The sequence below is a fragment of the Podarcis bocagei genome (genome assembly GCF_964188305.1).
Source record: "Podarcis bocagei genome assembly, chromosome: 10".
NCBI lineage: Eukaryota > Metazoa > Chordata > Lepidosauria > Squamata > Lacertidae > Podarcis > Podarcis bocagei.
In genome coordinates this window covers 47593917-47615536 of record NC_138135.1, presented here as the reverse complement: position 1 = coordinate 47615536, position 21620 = coordinate 47593917, and the positions used below count along the sequence as shown (strand labels likewise).

At 40.3% G+C, this 21620-nt stretch overlaps 1 protein-coding gene across 1 annotated transcript in view; it reads left to right on the top strand.

The window, feature by feature from the left end:
• Positions 1-21620, top strand: part of LGR5 (leucine rich repeat containing G protein-coupled receptor 5) — a 68221-nt gene extending 46601 nt beyond the window's left edge. Inside the window, exons 6-18 of the mRNA XM_081211939.1 lie at positions 188-259; positions 953-1021; positions 7037-7108; positions 7980-8051; positions 8154-8222; positions 8580-8651; positions 11989-12054; positions 12891-12962; positions 14536-14607; positions 16148-16273; positions 17649-17794; positions 18776-18859; positions 19555-21620. Coding sequence (XP_081068065.1) covers positions 188-259; positions 953-1021; positions 7037-7108; positions 7980-8051; positions 8154-8222; positions 8580-8651; positions 11989-12054; positions 12891-12962; positions 14536-14607; positions 16148-16273; positions 17649-17794; positions 18776-18859; positions 19555-20645 — 2083 coding nt within the window. The 3' untranslated portion in view covers positions 20646-21620. The remainder of the gene's footprint in view (positions 1-187; positions 260-952; positions 1022-7036; positions 7109-7979; positions 8052-8153; positions 8223-8579; positions 8652-11988; positions 12055-12890; positions 12963-14535; positions 14608-16147; positions 16274-17648; positions 17795-18775; positions 18860-19554) is intronic.

Below are 21620 nucleotides of genomic sequence, written 5' to 3'. Positions count from 1 at the left end.
GGTAAGAGGTAGAAAGCATTCCTTCTCATTTCCTATCTTTGTGAGAACAGGACTTGCATATAAATCATGCCAGCCTTTTTTTAAAAAAACACACTTATTTTAGATTTTTAAGCATCAAAATGTTTTCTTTTATGTCTACTGCATATAGCTTGTTTTTCTGACTTGTGTTCTTAATGTTCTAATGCAGGCATCTCCATAACAATAGAATCTACTCCCTGGGAAAGAAATGCTTTGATGGTCTCCACAACCTAGAGACTTTGTGAGTTGACCTTTTATTTGTTGTGCTTTGTTTTCAGTGTTTTCACTGACATTATGCAAAAATAAAAAACAAAAGGCAAACATTATTTTGGGATTACTACAGGTTCAGGATGAACATTTGTGATGACACTATAAAAGTAAATTTTGATGTCTAAATTTTTAAATGGTTTTTTTCCCGATTAGTAGGCAATGGAACATAACAGTGACATTGAAACTTACTTATTGATCTTTGCATATTCTTAAATTGTCCATTTTGGCAGATTTTTGCCCAGATTAAACTTTTCACTTGGTTTATATTTGCTACAACTGGCAATGCCTACAACAGTGTTCTTGGTTTGGTTTTGCATTTTTTTAAAAGTGTGTGTGTGTGTGTGTGTGTGTGTTTTCCAGTAAGAGTAAGTTAGGAAGCTGACATGTTTTATAAAGCTCAGCTGCACTCTGGCATGCTCAGTTGGGGAAGTGGACCTAAGATTATTTCTTGGGAATAGATTAACTAAGCACGACGTAATAAATACTGTGGATGGAGTGTTTACAAATGCTCATAAACATTTCCTACTCATCTCCTACTCTTGAAGTTCTATGAAGTTATAGACCTATAAATACAATGCAGATAAAATATTTCCTTGCAAAAAACTGTATAATTCATTCATATATCTAATATAGTTATTATGATTTGATTTTTTTTAACATCCAGGGATTTAAATTACAATAATCTGGATGAATTCCCCGTCTCTGTCAGGGCACTCAGAAACCTGAAAGAACTGTAAGTACTGAATGCAAAGTTTCTTAGAATCCCCTTTTCCTCCTGTAGATTGCTTTGTTTCAAATGCTAATTGCTTTGTTAGCATAACTGTATATCCATGTTTGCTAGAAGTGCCAGGACCAGCAACACATCCTTCATACCTAGGAGGGGAAAAATAATTCTGGCTTTCCAGCTTCAAGTGCACCTTTTGTTGCCTGAGCTGGTAGTATTACAGAAGCTCTACAGAAGCTTCTTCTCCTCATGGCCAGGACTCGGAGCTTCACTTGGCTTGACTTGACCACCAGTGAAAGGAAGGTGAAAGATGGAATCCTAAATACTTATGCATTATTACTGGACCCTCCTCTGCATACTTCTGAAGATGAAACTAGGGCAGCTATGTAGCCCAAGGGTCAATATGAACTAACTAGTCTACTCTGGGAGATTGCAAAATGGCCATTCCAAGAGTCATAGCAGCCAAACAGACCTGAACTTTGGTATATTGATTGAGTTGTGTCCAACATTAACTCCACTCAAAGTAGACTCACTGAAATGAATGAATGACCATTAATTGGTCTACTGTTGAGTAGAGCTTGGGGCAAGACTGAATTGATTGTATGTAGAATATAGGCAATATGTAAATAATGAATACGACATTATTCATACCCACTGGAGAAATTCTCATTTCTAGTATACTTCTAAGGCAATTTCTGACATTATTATTTTTTTGATCCTCATAGTTATGAGAATTTTCTGGAACTAACATGCAGATTTTGTTTCTGTTGTATTTGGGTAGATGAGTGGGGAATATGATTCTTTACATTGTGATGGCATGGCACTACTATTGGTCCCATCAAAACGCAGATACAATAGGCAAGATATGCTTTCAAGGCACTCTGTATTGTGTTGTGGTTTCTGGAGGTGCCAATACACTTCCCAAAAGTTTGTGTAAAATGTACTCAAGCAAATCCAAGAAGAATCTTTTCTTGATATGTTGGCTTTATTGACCATGTCTGGTTTATTCACCTTCTTAATATCAACTTGGAGTATAGGAAATATAAATGTGGCTTGCTGGTAGTGCAACCAATCATAAATGGAGCCAACCTATTAAGAGAGGACAAGTATTTTGGTGGGGGGGGAACCCCACTTACCTCTGTAGTGTTACACACACAGCTTTTTCACTTAAAAGTGAGGGTCATCTTGCCTGCACTTCCAACCTAGGAAGACCTATGTTTCTCAGTTGGGTCCGTGGTCCAGATGCTTTAGGAATTCAGGTAGGGAAACCCTGGGAGTGGTGGTGGTCTTTCTTGCACCTGCTGCAAAAATAGCTACAACCTGAGTAGATTTCTGTGGTGATCAAGTTTATTTTGGTATGGGGGGGGGGGACTGATTTTCAGCTCTTGCACAGCAGTTTATTTTATTTAAAAGGTTGTCAAGTGTTTCAGCCTTATTCAGCCAAGCCGCTATATTAAATAAATTGCATTATTCCGGTGAGGTGTCTGCAGTTTTAGCCTTGAAACATCATCCATCAGACTTATAAATTACCCACAGAATTTCTTCCAGATCTGGAGGTCAATTGGAACCATATCACAAGGCCTATATTGATACTGAAAATATTTTGCTATTTTCACTGGCTATTTAAAAAAAAAAGAATTGACCATTTTTGTGGTTTAACGAGGATTCTTGATTCCCTTGTTTATAATGCCATTGAAAGAACTTCAGTGAAAACAGCACTGTAACGTCCTAAATTCTGGGAATTCATAATGTAAGGTGAAAAGGGGCCTGGAATGAGACTGATTCACCTCGTTTCCTTGTGGCAAAATACACAGAACAATTAAATGGCTATAGGGGTATTTTCCAAGTCATCATGTCTAACCTTTTGAACTTGTAGGATGGGTTTTAACGGGTAGGAGAGGATTTATTTATTGCAATTTACCCCTCCAGGCACCCCCGTGTTTGAATTGAACAGGGTTTCAAAATACCATCATGGGCAGCAAAATTAAAAGCATAGGAATTAGGCTATAAAACCTTGTTTTGAGCAAGTCCAGGTATGAAGTAAGCTGGCTTCTCCCCGCTTAAGAATTTAGCACTATTGAAAGAAACAGAATTGAATGGTCACAACTATTTTTAGTTCTGTTAATTTCAGTGGGAAGTAGTCAAGGCTAACTTTTGCCCAGTTGTATACATGGTGTTTTGCCATACCATCGCAGCACAATCTTATGCATTTGTTGTTGTTTAGTCGTTTAGTCGTGCCCAACTCTTTGTGACCCCATGGACCAGAGCACGCCAGGCACTCCTGTCTTCCACTGCCTCCCGCAGTTTGCTCAAACTCATGCTGGTAGCTTTGAGAAGCAATTTCCCCTTATTTAATAGAGTTTACTCCTTACTCCTTACATGTATGTTTCACATTGTTGCCTGAGGCAACGATTCTAACCCCACTTACCTCATAAACTCTACTGAATTCAATAGGACTTATTTCTAAGTAGACATAATTAGGATTGCACTGTATGTTCCTGCATTTGGTTGAAAGCCATATCAAAGCATTCCAGAGTCAGAAGGCAGCCATTGGCATCAAAGCTTTCCTGCAGTTCTTTCCCTGGTTGTTTGACTGACTGCTGCCTTGACTCCACAAAGGCACATCCCACATGCAGATATCCAGTACTGATTCCCCCACCCCCATTATATGTACCTCCATGAACATTATGAGTGTCATTTAGCATATGGGAACGTTTTCCATATTAAAAATTATTTGGACCAAAATTCATCTGAATTTTGCCCATTACTGCCACAAGATGTATTTCCAGATGCTACCAGAATGGCCAAAAGTGCATCTTGTAGACATCAAAAAGAAATCATTATAATCAAGATGAATGATATTTTCACTTGTAACAGACCTTATCAATCCCGAGGCCTTTGAACATAAATCGTGATATCATCTGGAAGGGCTGCCAATGAGGTTAGGACCGCTTCACACACACAGCATTTCCCCCTGTTCAACAAGCGGCTCTCAGATCCCAAAATCCAGGCAACACACACACAGCTATAATCCAAAAATCCTCAGCAATGACTTCATTTATTTACATGGTGATTCATAAGTAATAGCAAAAGAAAAGAGAGAGCAGGTTCTTTCAAGAGTGGCATGTCTCTAGTATGACAATTTCTAGCAATTGAAAATGTTGCCAAAGCTTTGCAGACAGCATTTGAACTATCACAGTATTTTATATACAGCCCAGAAGGTTACTAATCCACAAAAATAAATAAAAAATACTCACCTGGTTGGGAGAGTTCTGGCCTTCCCACAGCACCCAACTATATTTCTGCTCTCTGCCCATCTTCTGTCAGTCCACTCACTTGCCTACATGCAATCCCTTGTAGCCTCTGGCTACCAGGCTAATGCTTAAACCAGGGCTGGGTCACTTGTAATCCTCCAGATGTTGCTGAAGTCCAAATTCTGCAAGACCTGGGCACTGACCATGTTGACTGGAGCTGATGGGAGTTGGAAGCTAACAACGTCTGGAGAACCACACATTAGCCACCCCTAGCTTAAACAAAAGGCTAAAGTTTCCTCTACAGATTAAATATAAATCTATAACACAAATTGTACAAGAGGATGCCAGCAAAGCCTTTTCTTCTCATCCTTCCCTCCATGACATCCCCCAGCCAAGCCTGCTAAACTCATTTTTGCTCTTAGGATACCTTTTGTTTCATTTCTCCTCTTAAGTCCTCTGTGATGCTCTGCCTGAGATTTAAAAACTTCCATCTTTGACTTTTAAAGTTCTCCTTTCATCTTCCCCCTTTGACTAAGAACTCCCAACTGTTCAAGCTGTGTGCAAGGGAACCATAATATCTGTTTTTAGTAGCATGCTTTTGTGTGCCATACACATTAGGGAGCTGGCTTGAAATCATCATAACCTTTTGCCACTCCTATATCTGGTGTGTTTGTGTGCATGCACTCTCAGGGGAGCAGAACCTCTGTAAATATTAGTTGCTGCCACCACCTCCCATTTTGTACCCCTGCTCATAAGCCAGGAGGTTGTTGAGATCTACAGAGGTTTTTTTAAGAATAGCGTATCAATGCTTCTCAGACCTGTTGGTCACTGCCAGCCAGACTCACTTTGGATATTCCCACGTTCCCCTCTTTAGTTAATCTATAGCATAAATTAAATTTGTGGGTAAGGCAGATCCTAGGTCAGTCAATGCCAGGCTTATGGTTGAAAGCATTTTTATTAAAGTCTTTGGATCAGGGAATACATGAAATGGAGGTTGCACTGAAAATAAAAGATAACAGTAATAATGATTCTAAATGGCTGGCGCCTCTAGGATAGAGTCAGTAATTTTCATGTGATCAAGGCAAAACACCATGTTCAAAATGATACATTTTTATGTTCTGTCCCTAAGAGATGGGGAGGCTGACATAGAGGAAGCCAGCATCTAACCAAATAAGAATCTGACTTTCTCAGATTTAGTGTGCTCACAAGATGAGATACTCAGCCACTGCACTGGGAAAAGCACTGTGCTATGAGTTGACTTCCTTTGGCGATCATGGACAACAATAACTTTCCTCACCAAGAGATTTATAAGGGAGTAAGGGGTATGTGCTTTTACTCTATTACAGCATGGAATAGCTGCATCCCTTTTCTTAAGCTATTCCCCCCACCTGCTTAAGGTTGAAATTCGCAATCAGGAGGCTAACTCGATGCTTCTAAGTCTGGTCTTTACCATTCCATCCTGCACATAGGGAAATCAGAAAAAAGCTCCATCTGCTAAAAAGGGCCTCTTCTACACAACTTAAATATGCAAGAGGACGCCTGTTCTTTTTTTACCTGGCCATGCAACTGCACATTCAAAATTGTCATGGGAAGCAGAAAGTTAGTGTAAGGTTGTTACTGTATGTTGAAACAACATTAATGAGCAAATAGCTAACTTCTATAGTAGGCATGCTCACTGCCTTAATCTTGAAAAACTCTCCTTTACATTCCCCCCTCCCCTCAATGACATGATTTTGCAGATGATAAAGCACTGTAGAAATGTCTGGGTTTTTATATGTAGCTTAGAAATCTTTTTTAAAAAATAATAATAATTAGTGTTGTGCTCTGCCTCAACTTTAATTGTTCAGGGTTCTGCTCTAGAGATAATTTTCTTGTGCAGCCAGTCTTCTGAGCCAACCTACTAATAGCAGCAGCTGATGGTCTTGCCCAAGCCATGCTTCAGTTTAAATCTGGGAAGCTTTGTTCATACCTGACTGAACAAATGAACATTTCCCACACAAATCATTACTGTTCCTGCTGAACACTTCATTGCTGCCTTTGTTTCTGACAATAGATTATTACTCATGTGAATAAAATGCTGTAATTAATTTGGAGACAATTTGCTTCCTTCTTAAATGGCAGCAATTACATTGTTTAGCTTGTCCTTTTTTGCTTGTTCATCTAAAATACTTTTCATAAAGAAATTGTGAAAGCCTAAAATGTACAGGATGCCCTGGGATTTTATGTATGTTCGCATTCATTAGCACCCTGATCTGAAACACATTTACTTGGGAGCTGGTCCTGTTTATTTTAGTTAACTTTGTCCAGTAAGATATTTAGAAGAGTGGCATGCTTGCATGAGGACAGGTTCAGTGGGACCTACCTCCAAAATAAACATGTACGCGAGCTCTGGCTGCAAATCTCATTAACAATAAACGTCGCTCAGCATAAACTGTTCATAAACACTACTTTACCAGTGTATCACTGAAACATTTCTTCATGTTGCTACTAGAGGGAATGGGCAAGTTCACTTCCTGAAGCTTTTAGGAATAAACAGAAAGACTTGAGAAAATTGCTGGTGTTGTTGCAAAATCCCCCCCCTCCCCGCCTGGATTGTCCATCCATCCATCACCATTTGCTGCCGTAATGTCTAGAAAACAGAAGACCTCCATTATTACACCTGCTAGCATTCTACAGATCTGAATTTTTTTTATCCCAAGAGACTGTGCCTTTCACATATTTCTTTCACATATTGTGAGTATGTGTATCATGCTTTCTGTTTCCTTTCCAGGGGGTTTCATAGTAATAATATCAAGTCAATACCTGGACAGGCATTTGTGGGCAATCCATCCCTTATAGCAATGTAAGTAGTATCAGTTCACTTTTAATAGAAAATGTGAAATTAATTACTAAAATTCGTTGTGTATCTTGCTTCTCTGCTTTCTGTGAGCAGGCCATTGCTTCTCAAACTTTATGAAATCTCACCCCCCCCCCTTTTGTACACATTAAAATCAAGGTTGGGAAATCCAAATTTTGAGCTCCAGCTCCCAACAGACACATACATGATACAATGGCATTTGGAAGGTGAAAAAGTGAATAAAATGCCATTTTATAAAGAGTTACTTGTCTAAAAGGCCTTACATAGTTTCTCTTTATATCCAAACCAGGAAACTGTTTACCAGGTTGACGTTGGTTTCAGATCCTGTTTTTTTCTGTAACCTGATAACCCTAGTTTCCACATTTGGAAAACAGAGCATGCTGGCACAAGTCTTGTGCATATCTCTGCTTAATAAACTGAGATATGTTAGTGCGGAAACAAGATGGGAGAGTTTCGCTAGGCTAGTATGAACACTATCTTCCTATTCATTTCTTACTCTGAATGTGTAAGGTGTGTTCAATTCCATCCCTGCCTTTATTTATTTGTTTGTTTGTTTGTTTGTTTGTTTGTTTGTTTCCTGCCCTTCACTCTAATGTCCCTAGGCCACACATTTTGTCAGTAATGCACACTAAGGTATAATCATACAGTTGGTCTAAATCAAAATAAGCATATAATTGTAATCTGGGGAGCAAATTCAAAAAGCAAGGGAGAAAGGTGTGCCACATTAAAAGAAGTAACTCCAGAGGAGAAGGGGTAATGAATAGATTGCAAGCTAGCCCCCCACTGATTTATTGCAAAAAGTATTTAAAGATATAAATCTTGAGTGTTAAATGTGTCCTCCTCTTCTTCCTCACAGCCATTTTTATGACAACCCTATTCAGATTGTGGAAAAGTCTGCTTTTCAGCACTTACCTGAACTCAGAACCTTGTATGTATCCATAAGTTTAAAATATCTTCACCACTAAAACAACTCCTTTGCCCTTTCTAAAAAAATAAAATCCCACTAAGTACATTGTGTTTGTAACTTTAGGACACTAAATGGTGCTTCACAGATAACAGAATTTCCCGATCTGACTGGGACAACAAGTCTGGAAAGCCTGTAAGTATCAGACAGATAGTTCATGTTACTGCTGAAAGCAGATGGCATTAATTATTGCCGATGCTGACTTGCTTTAAAGAAGCTGTCCTTCAACCAATCATGTTCAACCCAGTCTGCAACCGTGATCAATTCAAATTTGGATTTGAGCTAGTTTGATCCCATTGACACTACAATATGATTCATGCTCTTACTCCTTGCATGGTGGAAAAACAACTGAACACCCCTCCCCATGCTCCATACTCCTTTCAGAAGCCCATTCTCAAATAAGCCCAATTCACAAGATCTTCTCTCAGTCCCTCCTCCCTGATGGGCATTGGCATGAATCACTCTAAGGAGATGTGCGTAATTTCTTAACAGGACCCTTACAGGAGCTCGGATCACATACCTTCCTGAAACAATCTGTGATCAGCTACCCAACCTCCAAGTACTGTAAGTATAAAATACATATTTACATTAAATCCTAGGAACTTTCAAGATACAGCGTTCTCAGAAATGTGTTATATCATCACCATGGAAATTCACATATTTAGCCCTTCATAATTCAAGAGCAAAAACAGATGCATAACAAAGAGCCTAGCAAGAATATTGCAGCCGTCATGTAAAGACTTAGTACTAGCACTAGATTGAGCATGGTGAGTGCTTAGTGTGTTGGTCTAGGGCTGGTGAGACTGAGCTTAAGTCCCCACTGAGCCACAAAGCTCATTAGATGGCCCAGAACCTGTTGCTGTCTCTTAGTCAAACCCATCTCTCAAGGCTCTTGAGCAGGTGGGATAAGAACTACATGCCATGTTAAGTTCCTTGCAGAAAGGGCAAGATAAAATAAAATGAATCCAGCACTGATCCAGAGCTAATGGTGTATTAAGCAGAGTAAAGGTAAAGGGTAAAGGGACCCCTGACCATTAGGTCCAGTCGTGGCCGACTCTGGGGTTGCGGCGCTCATCTCGCTTTATTTGCCAAGGGAGCCGGCATACAGCTTCCAGGTCATGTGGCCAGCATGACTAAGCCGCTTCTGGCGAACCAGAGCAGCGCACGGAAACACCGTTTACCTTCCCACCTGAGCGGTACCTATTTATCTACTTGCACTTTGATGTAATTTTGAACTGCTAGGTTGGCAGGAGCAGGGACTGAGCAACAGGAGCTCACCTCGTCACGGGGATTCGAACCGCCGACCTTCTGATCGGCAAGTCCTAGGCTCTGTGGTTTAACCCACAGTGCCACCCGCGTTCCATTAAGCAGAGTACAGAACGTAAATGCTGCATGGCCCCTATTTGCAGTGCCTACAGTCTGTACTTGATACACAGGATTGTGGTGGAGAGACAACGTCTTTATAATGCTAGAAAAGTAAAACACATGGTGGGACGGCCTGGCAAAATGAGATGAGCAAGCAATATCACCAGTCAGAATATGCTCAGTTAACTGATTGCAGTGACCATAAGAGGGAGAAAATTGAGAAGGTATAGGATTTATAGAATGTATGGATTTAAGCAAGCTTCCTCCTACTTTTCAAATAATTTTTAAAAGTCACCCGTGTCCAGAAAGCATACATAAGGGGCCAGGGAAGCCCAGTTTCCATTCTGTTAAAGGTTTTTCTTTTTCTGATAATCACCAAAATGGGGACAAACTCCATCCTCACTTATACCTTAATGTTCCATACCTTTATTTTCTCTCCAAGGCATATTTATTCAATTGGATTTTTGAACACTATACCCAAGATGTATGGGAGACCTGTTTCCTTATAATGATTAACCAATACATTATTGTAGCTTACAAGAATGCTGCAGTGTTAGTTTAATCACTATCAAAAGTAATCATTCTGTCTACTTCTTTGTGAATGGGCCAACTGCACTTTCCTTTAATGATTACATCATGATGAATGTATCTGGCATCAGTTTGCTTAGCCAACGTTCTAATAACACTAGCTAAAAACATACAGTCATAGTGCCAAAGTGGCTCTTGTGGGCACTTCTTAGAAAGTTGGGTACTAATTCTACCACAGCAACATTAAATATTGCTGCTTATGAGCTACCTTTGCTCCTTTGACTTTGGGAGCAAAATGAAGTATCTTTTCCTGCAAAGCATAGGACCAAACTCAGTAAAGGTGTTTAAACTGACAGGATTGTTACCGTCACAGATCAGTTGTATATGTATAGAATTATCTGATTTAAATTCACATTTGGGGGGGGGTTTAAAAAGGGGGGAGCATTGACAATTTTATTTTAAATGCAGAAAAGGCCTACGTATAAACAAAATCATTCAGAAATGTTGGCTCAATTTACGGAATATTTTTTTTTGTCCAGATTGCAAGTTTCTCATTTGTTTCTGTTTCGGCATTCCTCTCATGCAATTAACCATCACGCAAGCGGAGAGAATAGCTGCCTGCCTGCTGGTTCCAGCCCTGGCATTGTGTCCCCTCCACTCCTGCTTCCACTGCCCACCTGTTGTTGTTGTTGTTGTTGTTGTTGTTGTTGTTGTTGTTTTTTGGGGGGGAGAGAAAGCCTCTAAGCGGGAGTTTCCTTGCAGGCTCTCCTTGTAGTGTAGAACCATATCTGAGTAAGGAGGATAATTGTCTACAGGCTTAAAATGTGCAGTGCGGGCCCTGGGCCATATGCTTCCATGAGAATCTTTTCTCAATATCTGAAGCAACCAGTCCTTAAAACCAGGGAACCTGACATGCAAAGATTACCATTCCTAATCCACAGGGTGGCCTGACAGTTCTTTCCTCCAATGTTTCTGCTTTTTGTTTTGGTGTACAGTATTGACCATTTTTACAGTTACTTTACTTTACCCTTAGGATAGAATTTGCACTCTTAACACACACACACACACACACACACACACACACACACACACACACCTCTGATAGCCAAAATGACCTACTATAACTTTACCGTTTTTGTGCCTCTGCAACTTACACCTGATGAGGTTGCAAGTGCACCTCTTGTGTTTTACTTCCTGCTAAATGAGCATGCCCTTTAACTTTGGCATTGATACCCTTCTCCCACTGAGTGGAGATGGATCCTACAAGACGTAAATGCTCTTTAGGCGGTTAGCTTTCCCATCGCACCCATACAAGGAGAACTTTAAAATTAACTTCATAAGTTAATTTTAAAGAATATTAGCCCAGGGACAAAACCTTACCGTGTAAGGTTAAAAAACAGAACCAAGGGACATGTCCCTATGTCCACTCTCATTTCTTTCTTCACAGAGGCAAAAGTCATATTAAGCCTGATGGGAGTTTCCCCTGCACAAAGGAGTACAGGATGCAAATCTATTTCCCTTTTTTCTTTCTTCTTTTTACAATTTCTGCAAATTACCATGGCTTGTTTTTGATTAGCTATATTATACTATAAATGAGTCCAGATGTTTCAGTTATTCTGCAATTTGTTGAGTTTTGGCTCACATCATTTGAAGGGCTTTCTCTCCCCCCACCCCCACCCCGTAGTGATTGATTTCAAAGTTAGTTCTAGTTCCTCAAACCACTTTCCTCAGTTAAAGATATGGCAGTTCTAAAGGTCAGAGGCAAGATTATTTAATTTAAAGTGTAGTCTGGGAAGCTAATTAAATTTCACTGTGATTGTAGTTTGAAAGATCAGATCCACCTAGAAAAATGGTTTAAAACCAAGTATCTAGTAGATTATTTTAAGCAATTAAAAGAAGAGTTGTGTTTTGAAGGAAAACTGAATCCAGAAAGAAGCAATAACCCTAAATATATTTTTACTATTTAACAGAAATAGCCGCCTTATATTTTTCTGTATTTGTATTTCAGAGACCTCTCATATAACCAGCTGGGTGACTTGCCTCATTTTACTGCTTGTGAAAATCTTCAGAAAGTGTAAGGTTACAAAAAATACAAAAAAATAATAATAATGTATGTACACATGAGGAAGGTTTTACCATCCCCTCCAATGCAGGGAGTAGACCTGTATATATGAGTCAGAACTTTTGTTGGCATTTTAAATTAATAGTTTTGGGTTAGGGGGAGAAGCATTTGGTGAGGTCTGGTGCATCATGTATCCCATCATATCACACATTTCTTTTGCATGTTTAATGTGGAAGAATAACAAAAAATATAACTATAAGGGGCTTTTGATGGTGGGGAGGAATGATGATTCAATTTTTTAGATGACTCTGTCCGTGGAGTTTTCAGTGGAGTGGATAAGCTCTAAACTTTGATCCAGGATATGATGCTCTTCCCATCTAGCTTGCTTCTTACAATGCATTCGCAGCTCCTTAAGCCTTGCTTTCTTTCTTTTGGGTAAAGAGACAGGATGAATAGGATACATATTTCTGGAGTGCAAGTTGTTTCTTATGCATGAGAAGACTGGAAATTCTGTTTTTCGTGTAACATATAGCTCTAAAAGAAATCTAAACAACGGCCAGGATTCAAATAAACATACAACTAGTTCTGCACACTCAACCAAAGGGGGCTTTGTACCTATGCTTCCTGATAACCAGCCCCAAGTACCATAAACCAAGCAGCTTTTGCATCTGAGAGATCAGTTTGTGATGTGGTACAGGGACTGGAAGTTCAGGGGCAGGAGAGGTGGTCGAAGTCCCACTAGATGTCCTCAGACTCTTGAGACATCTGAAGTAATTCTGAGAATCCTGGGCAGCATTTGAAGTTCTCTGGAAGTTGTTTTCTCTAAAGCCATTTTTTTGCCATTACAGTGATTTACACCACAATGAAATATATGAAATCAAAGTGGGCACGTTTCAGCAGCTGGTTGCCCTACGTTCGCTGTGAGTATAGCCATAAAGGAGCTATTTACCTTGGTACTGAGAAACATGGAAGCTCACATTCCTTTCCTCTGCCTGCTCCTACATATTCTGCTTTCCATTTTCCCCCCTTTGATCATTCAGCTTGCCAGGTTAGATTTGCCAAAGCAAAACAAACATTCTGACGTTGAAAATTTCCAGCAATGAATTCACACAGCCGTGAACAACAACAAAAAACCCCAACCCTGAAATAGCTTCCGCTTGCAGACTTCTCTGAAGAAATAGGAAGTTTGATTTAACTCATATAGAAGCCTCTTATGGGTACACTTCAAAATCCACTGCTGAATGGAAAAGCTGAGTGAATTGTATACAGATGGCAATACGAAAGAGCAAGGAGCAGTGTGTGTAAATGTACAAAAATTGACGGCCACACTTCATGTAACGGGAGTAATAATTGATCCATTTCTATAATATTCTATTCAGTGTTGTATTATCCTATGTTGGGTTTTCCACAGGCAGCAGACTCTTATATAAGTTCTTATTATGATGAAGCATTGGCACACAAAAAAACATGCATCCTGAAGGAGATATGAAAGGGAAAATGTGGGAGAAAGATTGGAAAGACAGAGAAACTGGCATATGAGAGAAGTAGCAGATGTGAAAGACGAAGAAGATCTATTGAGAAGCTAGTAGATAATAGAGAAAGGTTCAGTTCAGGTTTAACACAAACCATGGTTTGTTAGAGCAGTCTCCCTCCCTTTCTGCCATCTTTTCACATGCCTAGTTTGAGGAGACACTTTCTGATTTATAAAATCAGTTTCCTGCAACATCTGAACTAGATAGCTATGGTTTAAATATAGCCTGTGAACCAGGATTACAAATCAGGATTTGATGCTGATTGTAAACTTAAAACTGCCTACACTTCCTGGTTCAGCTGTCATGGTGATTTAGTAGTTGGGTCTCAATCTGAATGTAACTGAGGAGTGAAGGGAGTGAGAGGAGAACCCAACACTCCCCCCAATAAACCATGGTTTGTTCAAACAGGAGTAGTTTATCTGAACCAGACCAGAGATCATCCCATAATTTGCTTATTAGTTAGCTAGATCCTGGATCAAGAGGAAGAGATGTATGCATTCAAATTTGCAACCAAAAACATTTGTACATTTCAGTAAGCCATAAAATGTGCTCCTGCTGTGCTCCCTTTCTTGAGCCAAGAGCAAAAAACTATGACCCTTGTTAGTGTGATGTGTGAACCAGTGCTTATGGTTTGTTTCTTCCAAACAAACCAGAGTAGGTAAGCCAAGAACAAACCTTGGAGGCAAACAAACTGTGAGCACTGGTTCATACAGCACACTAAGCCTAGACTAGTGGTTTGTTGGACCCAGGTCAACAAAGGGAGAAGCAATCTGGCTGTGTGCAATAGCATGCTCCTCATTCACAGTAAGCCATGACTTGTGGCTTATCATAATGTCCAAACACGGGTCTAAAATTAGCCTACTGGAAGTGATTTCATGCAGTTAATTGTTGTTTAATTTAAAAGATTCAAAGTAAATCTCCATTCATTTTTAACCATATATAATTTTCTTCCTTTCTGCAGGGATTTAGCTTGGAACAAAATATCAGTCATTCATGCCAATGCATTCTCCTCTTTATTGTCTCTAATTAAACTGTAAGTATTCTGTTGTTTTTTTTTATGTCTGATGCTGTCCTATTATGATCATTCAAATACCCAGTGGCAAAAAGCTCTATTCAGTGCAGAGTAAAATGGAATGACAATTTAATGAACAACAAAATGCAAAACAAAGTAGCTTTGGCCTTTGTTTGGCCAGCCATAGTGGTCTTGCATTTCTGCATTGTTTCATAGTATCAATTAGTGATGGAGAGAATGCAGAACAGGAGAGCTTGGGCAGCAGATGCGCCACATGATTAAATTTGGATCAGACCCAGATCACTCTGGTGCCTGGCTCTAAATCTAATTAGATTCAGTCAGCTCCTGCCTACCACAGTATTTAACTAGAGCCCTCCATGTTGTCCCACATTTCCCCTAGTTTACTAAAGTGGCAAGGAGGACTTACATGGCCTGTGGCATGAGGCCTTCAAGTGACTATAGGCACTGCACGGGTGCTTGGAACCATAGCATCCCATCAGTAGGTGCCACTGTGCATGTTCTTGGCAGCGTCCATAGATACCAGGAGTAGGGCGGGCTCTACTATGTAGAGTAAGCAGCATGACTCGCAGGATGCAAGTTTCTCTCTCTCCCTTTATGCTCTGGTTTTGACAAAACAGTGGCTGGTTTGCACAACACAATAAGCCAAAGCTAAGAGCAAACCTTGGCTACAACTTTCGGTTAGTGAGGAGAGAGTTTAACCACGAGAGTCAGTTTTGATGAGCCCGGGTTCAGCACAGCACAGGGGTAAAAAAATAATTTAAAGAAAGACCAGGGAGAATCAAAGGTTCTGTGAGCTTGTCTCCAGGAGCCTGCACATTCACATTCTCCTGGTAAGCCATAGTTTGGCCTAGTGTGGCATGCGAACCAGGTCAATGATGATTACATACAAATAACATGCCATGGAAAAGTTTGTCTGCTCTTTAAAAACTGTGGGCTGTATCCAACTATGTTTTACTCAGAGTAAAATTAATGGCCCTAAGTTAGTCGAGTCCCTTAATTCCAATAGATCTACTCTAGGACTGCTCTAGATCAACACTAGAGGAGGACTAAAGTTGGACACAACCCTGTGCTAGAAGGCATCAGTATAAGTAACAATGACTGGTTTTTTAATTCTGTGGTTGCTGTTGCTAATATCCCAGATGCTGACCAATTTTGCAAAATCCAAGCAAGACAATCTGGTTAGGTTGCAAGCACACTGACATCCAAGTGCACATAACTTCAGTAAAGGCCCTTTACGCATCAAAGAGTTGCCAACAATAAAAAACGGAGGGAAGAATCCAATAACACGTTATTGCAGTCCTATTCCTTTCTATGTGGCTTGTACAAGAGACCTTCCAAGCGGATTGGGCTCTGAGGTGAATCAGCAGATTTACCAGTGACCCAAGGTGCATCTTTTGTCAGCTGAATCGTCTTTATGTTTTATCGTTTGCAGAATTTAATACTCTGCGACAATAACAAATATCCTCAGGCAAAATAAAAAATCAAAAAATCCCACCCTTCTGGAATAGTAAACTGGTTTCTCTCCCCTTTAATTTTGCAGGGATCTGTCATTCAACCTTTTGTTCTCTTTTCCTGTAACTGGCCTATATGGTTTAACTCATCTAAAATTAACAGGAAATCGTGCACTACAAAGTTTGATATCATCTGAAAACTTTCCAGAACTCAAGTGAGTACCTCATTAAAACTAATAAGGCACACTTGTGCTCATGTGCAATGGGAGGGGTGTCACTGTATAATGTGAGTTACTTCCTATTCAGAGGCTTTGAGCCACAGCACTGAAACAAATATATACATGGTAAAATTATAGACTTATTACATCCTTTTTATCTCAAGAAAATATGATTGATTTTGGACACCCTGGTAGCTGCTCACTTTGAAACACATCTGCTTCTCAGCAATATCCGCCGCCCCTCAAATAAACAGCCCTTGTTAAAATTTGTCTAATTTGTGTTTTATAGTGGCTAGCTCCCTTCGTTTGACCATTGCTTTATTTTAGCATTTGCGCTGCCAAAGCGAGCACTTGACCATTGCTTCATAAACTACCCCCATTTTGAAAAATGTAGCGAATATATAGCTGCAAACAAAAAAAAAACAAAAAAAGATTTGAATCAAGTATGTGGTTTGAGGGTGGCAGTAAAATACTTTGCCATATTGACTTAATGCAAAAATACTGTAACCAGAACATCTGAAGAAGAGCTATTGATGGTCTGTTCTTTTGAGAAGTGGAGCTGGCATGGAAAAAGATACCAGTCAGGCTCAACCAATGCCAAACAGGAACAGCATCACAATTTGATGCAATGCACCAGTATCCTGGTCCATCACAGGGTGTTGGTTGCCATCATGGAACTGCAGCCTGGAGGCAACACAAAAAGTCAGCATAAGCCATTCTGAGCTTCTGTATCTACATAAGTCTACAAGATCAAAAGTGTGATGTTCAAATAAGCAATGTAATTGAGCTAAGGATTATGCAAGGTTTAAAAAAAACCAACAACCTATAGTTTGGCATCACATTTGAAATATCCAAGTTATGTTTCCTGTTCAGGTAATATAAATCATTATTATGTTCATAGCCACTCCACTCCAATCTGACTCCCCACTGGTTTTCTGATTCTCACCCCCTGCAGACATTATTCCATAGTTATTGAATAGTCCTCGTGTGGATATTTTCCAGTTTCCTTTCCGTTTAGAGTTTTTCTGGTTTCTTTAATGTAATTCTGCAAACCTTGGGATTTACACACACATCTGCTAATAATTCCTTCTTGTTCATCAGCACTGTTGTGTAGCTACATAAGCAACAGTGCTCACAGCCTGAACATTGAAAATAGAAGGAATTATGGCATGTGTGCAATGTTCTGAAATGTACAGGGATGTGGGAAGAATGTGCTTTCCCTTAATTTTTTATACTTGTTTAATGAGTCAGAGCCCTGCCTCTCTGTTGCTTCAGTTTGGTGCTAATGCCATTTGCGTTGACTTTGCAAAGGATGTAGGTTGAGTACACTGAGACGTTTTAATGTTCATAATCTTGTCTGTTAATTCTAAAGGGTGATTGAAATGCCTTATGCTTATCAGTGCTGTGCATTTGGAGCTTGCGATGGCCACTACAAAATCCAAAACCAGTGGAACAAGGATGAGAACAGCAGTGCTGAGGAATTTCAAAGGAAAGATGTTGGCGTTTTCCATACACATGGTAAATAATAAGAATCAGTTTTAAAAGAGGCCACTTACTCTGACTGGAATGTGGCTACCAATAATCAAATGAATGTATGCCTTTCTGATTTCAGCCTTTAAAATAAAATGCCAGTACAAATGAGTCTCCAATAAAATGCCTATTTTACCCTTGTAAAGTAATGTTTTTGAATTTTACCTCCTCTTGGGTTCATTCTCCCCAGCTTTATGTGGGCAGACATTGGTGGCGAGGAGCTGTAGGATTCAAGTTTTTTTGTGGTGAAAGAGAGGGATCCAGGGCTTGGTGAGCTGGGGATCTAGAATTCCTCTTGATTCCCTCTCCCAGCTCCAGCAAGGCTTCTCCACTCCAAGGGGCAGGGGTGTGGAATGGGGGGACACATCTGCAAGGGCAGCAATGCAGACTTTTGCCTTCTGTGACAAAATTTGTAGATCCAGCTCTGCCTTAGAGTCCAACGGTTGCTACTGTCGTTAAAATCAATTTCCTGAATTTAACACAAAATGTCTTACTGGTTTTTTTAAAATCTATCATTGCCTCTGTTCTTTACAGACTACAAGAGGACAAATGTCTGCCCAATAAGTGTATTATCTAAACTTCAACCCTGACGAAAGGGAGGGAAGGAGGTGTAAACTGGGATAGAATTTGTTCTTTATTTGAGTTAGGTGTCCTTAGAGTTAGTTGCAGGCTAAGTTACTGTAAGGCATCTTCTGGAAATACTGAATTAATGGATAAGCTGTCACCCTTTCTCTGAATGCTTAAGAGATTAATGATATATGACTTAGGCCCAGGCTATTTGAAGGACTATGCTTGCTCTGAGATCTTCAGGGAAAGTGCATCTCGGTAGCACCACTCCTAGAGGCATGTTTAGCAGGGACGAGGGAGAGGGCCTTCTCAGTGGCTGCCCCCAGGCTATGGAACCACTTTCCAAGTGAGACAAGACTGGCACCGACCTTGTTCTCATTCCTCGTTCTCATCTTTTTACAGATGACCGCGACTTTGAGGATTTTCTTCTTGACTTTGATGAAGATTTGAAAGCTCATCATTCGGTGCAGTGCTCTCCCTCTCCAGGTATTGATCTAGCTACATCCAATCTATTGGTTGGTTGGTTTCAAAACTCCTTCGCTTCCTCTCTTGGCAGACTCTGCACAATATTCTAGAAAAAGGAGCTATGAAAAAACGCAGTGCTCCATGGTGTGCATGACTGCAACTCAGTGCGTGCTTTGTACCCAAAAGATCCCAGATACAATTCCTGGCTTTTCTAGGTAGGGCTGTGCAAGACTCTTGGCGGAAGCCCTGGAGAGCCACTACCCAACCTTTAGGGGCCTTGGGGCACATTTGTAAATCTAAAAAGCTGTTGTGAGCACCACAAAAAACCCATTACACAGAACAAAAAAAGGCAATGCTCAAACCACCATCTCTCTCAAAAAACAGACAAAATGCATGTAACCCAGGGCCGTGCTTTATGGAGCCTCTGCCAATGCCCTGCTGCTAGAAATTCCTGTGCTGCGTTCTTCTTTTAGTGGCACCAGCACCACCACAATCCCTTTTCCTTCTTCCCTTAAAATAATAATAATAATACTGTTGCAATAGCAGCAGCAACACTGGCAGTTTCTTCACCACCTCTCCTGGGCTCTGCGAAAGGGCTGGCAGAGGAAAGGGAGTCTTCTTAGGGCTCAGGCACTCTGGGCAAAGTGGCCAAGAGAAGGCTTGTGTTGTTGCCACGGCATCTAAAAGCACTCATCTTTTCTGTCTCGCCTTTGCAGGACCCTTCAAGCCTTGTGACTACCTCTTCGGGAGCTGGCTAATCCGAATTGGAGTCTGGACCATCGTGGTTTTGGCCTTTGTTTGCAATGCATTGGTGGTTGCGACGATCTTCAGATTCCCGCTCTTCATTTCCTCCATAAAGCTCTTGATTGGACTAATAGCGATTGTGAACACACTCATGGGTGTGTCCAGCAGTGTGCTTGCCAGCATGGATGCATTAACTTTTGGAGTCTTTGCTCAGTACGGAGCTTGGTGGGAAGGTGGACTTGGTTGCCACTTGGTTGGACTTCTCTCCATCTTTGCTTCAGAGGCTTCCGTTTTCTTGCTCACACTAGCAGCTCTTGAGCGCGGCTTTTCCGTGAAACATGCCACAAAGTTTGAGACCAGTGCCACTCTTGCTAGCATGAGGGTAGCCATCTTGTTTTGCTTTGTCTTGGCCTTAATCGTTGCAGTGATTCCAGTACTTGGGGGAAGTGAGTATGGGGTTTCCCCTCTGTGCATACCTTTGCCTTTTGGGAAGCCAACTGCTGTGGGTTACATGGTGGCACTGGTCTTGCTGAACTCTCTCTGTTTTCTTATAATGACAATAGCTTATACAAAACTCTACTGTAGTTTGGATAAGAGAGAATTGGATAATGTTTGGGACTGTTCTATGGTCAAGCATATTGCCTTGCTCCTTTTTACTAACTGCATTCTTTATTGTCCTGTGGCTATCTTATCATTTTCTTCCTTGTTAAATCTTACTTTTATTAGCCCAGAAGTAATTAAACCAATCCTTTTAGTAATTGTCCCCCTACCTGCATGTCTAAACCCACTTCTCTATATACTTTTCAACCCACACTTCAAGGAAGACCTGGGAAGTCTTCGAAAGCAGACTTTTTCATGGAAAGCATCCAAGCATGCCAGCCTGGTCTCTGTTAATTCAGAGGACGCAGAAAAACAGTCATGTGATTCAACTCAGGCTCTCGTAACCTTTGCAAGCACCAGAATATCATATGATATTCCCGCCAACAATTCACTAGTGCCATCATCGTATCGAATGAGTGAAAGCTGTAACCTGTCATCAGTAACATTTGTTCCATGTCATTAGCTTCATCTCAGAGTCACCTGTGTTTAAAAATTATCAATCACACATTTATTAAATGGGTGAATTTCATATGCAGTAATAAGAAAATAATTGTCTACTACTACTGGGTGCCCAAAGGCTTGGTGGCAATGAAAATGGCATCCTAAAGCCTAACAGATACCATCTCAGTCTGGTTTAGAGACAACCACCCTTGAATCAGTTGAGGTTCAGACTCAAGAAAAAATCCAAAAGCCATTGATGTTTACAGCACTGGCTCTGGTGATTCAAAATAGATCAACATTTCTCACTCTCCATTCATGAATCTTTTAATGGTCACAATGAAACTTCCACTAAGCTGATTTTTATTTTTAATGGGACTTCAAATATTAAGAAAATGAGATTATCTTGGAAGTATTTATGGAAAATGTACCACTCCTAGTTGCACAATACATATTTACACATGAACTGGCCTCAGTGTTCTTGTTTAACTAAGCGTGAAAGTGCAGAGCCGCTCTTAACTTGTTAAAGAGGTTGAACATAGCACAGCTTATAGGCATTTGAGTTAGAACTTTACATTAAGAAGTCCCATTAGCAATAGCAGACCTGCTTTAGAAGAACCACATTGAATACTGTAGGTTGGGAGACCAGAATTGTTTTCAGATTTATCCAGCATCACTTTTCTGAGCTGACACATGCATCCTTGGGAAAGAAAATGAACAAATGCGGAAAGTATGCACCCGAACGCCGGCTGCACGGTTATCATATTCCTTTGTCTCCTTGGATTTTGAAGCAATGCAGCGTGCAACTGGAGCTCTGTTCTTAAAACTACTTTGGATTAAACAAGAGATCATCTGACCATGGCACAATACATACTACAATGTTTATTTAGCTTTACTTTTACTGCGGTTCGGTTATGGAGTGCTGCTTAATGTCAGTGAAATTGTTCCTCACATGAATATATATTCTTTTGTATACAAGAAGTAAAAGAATAAGTCTGAA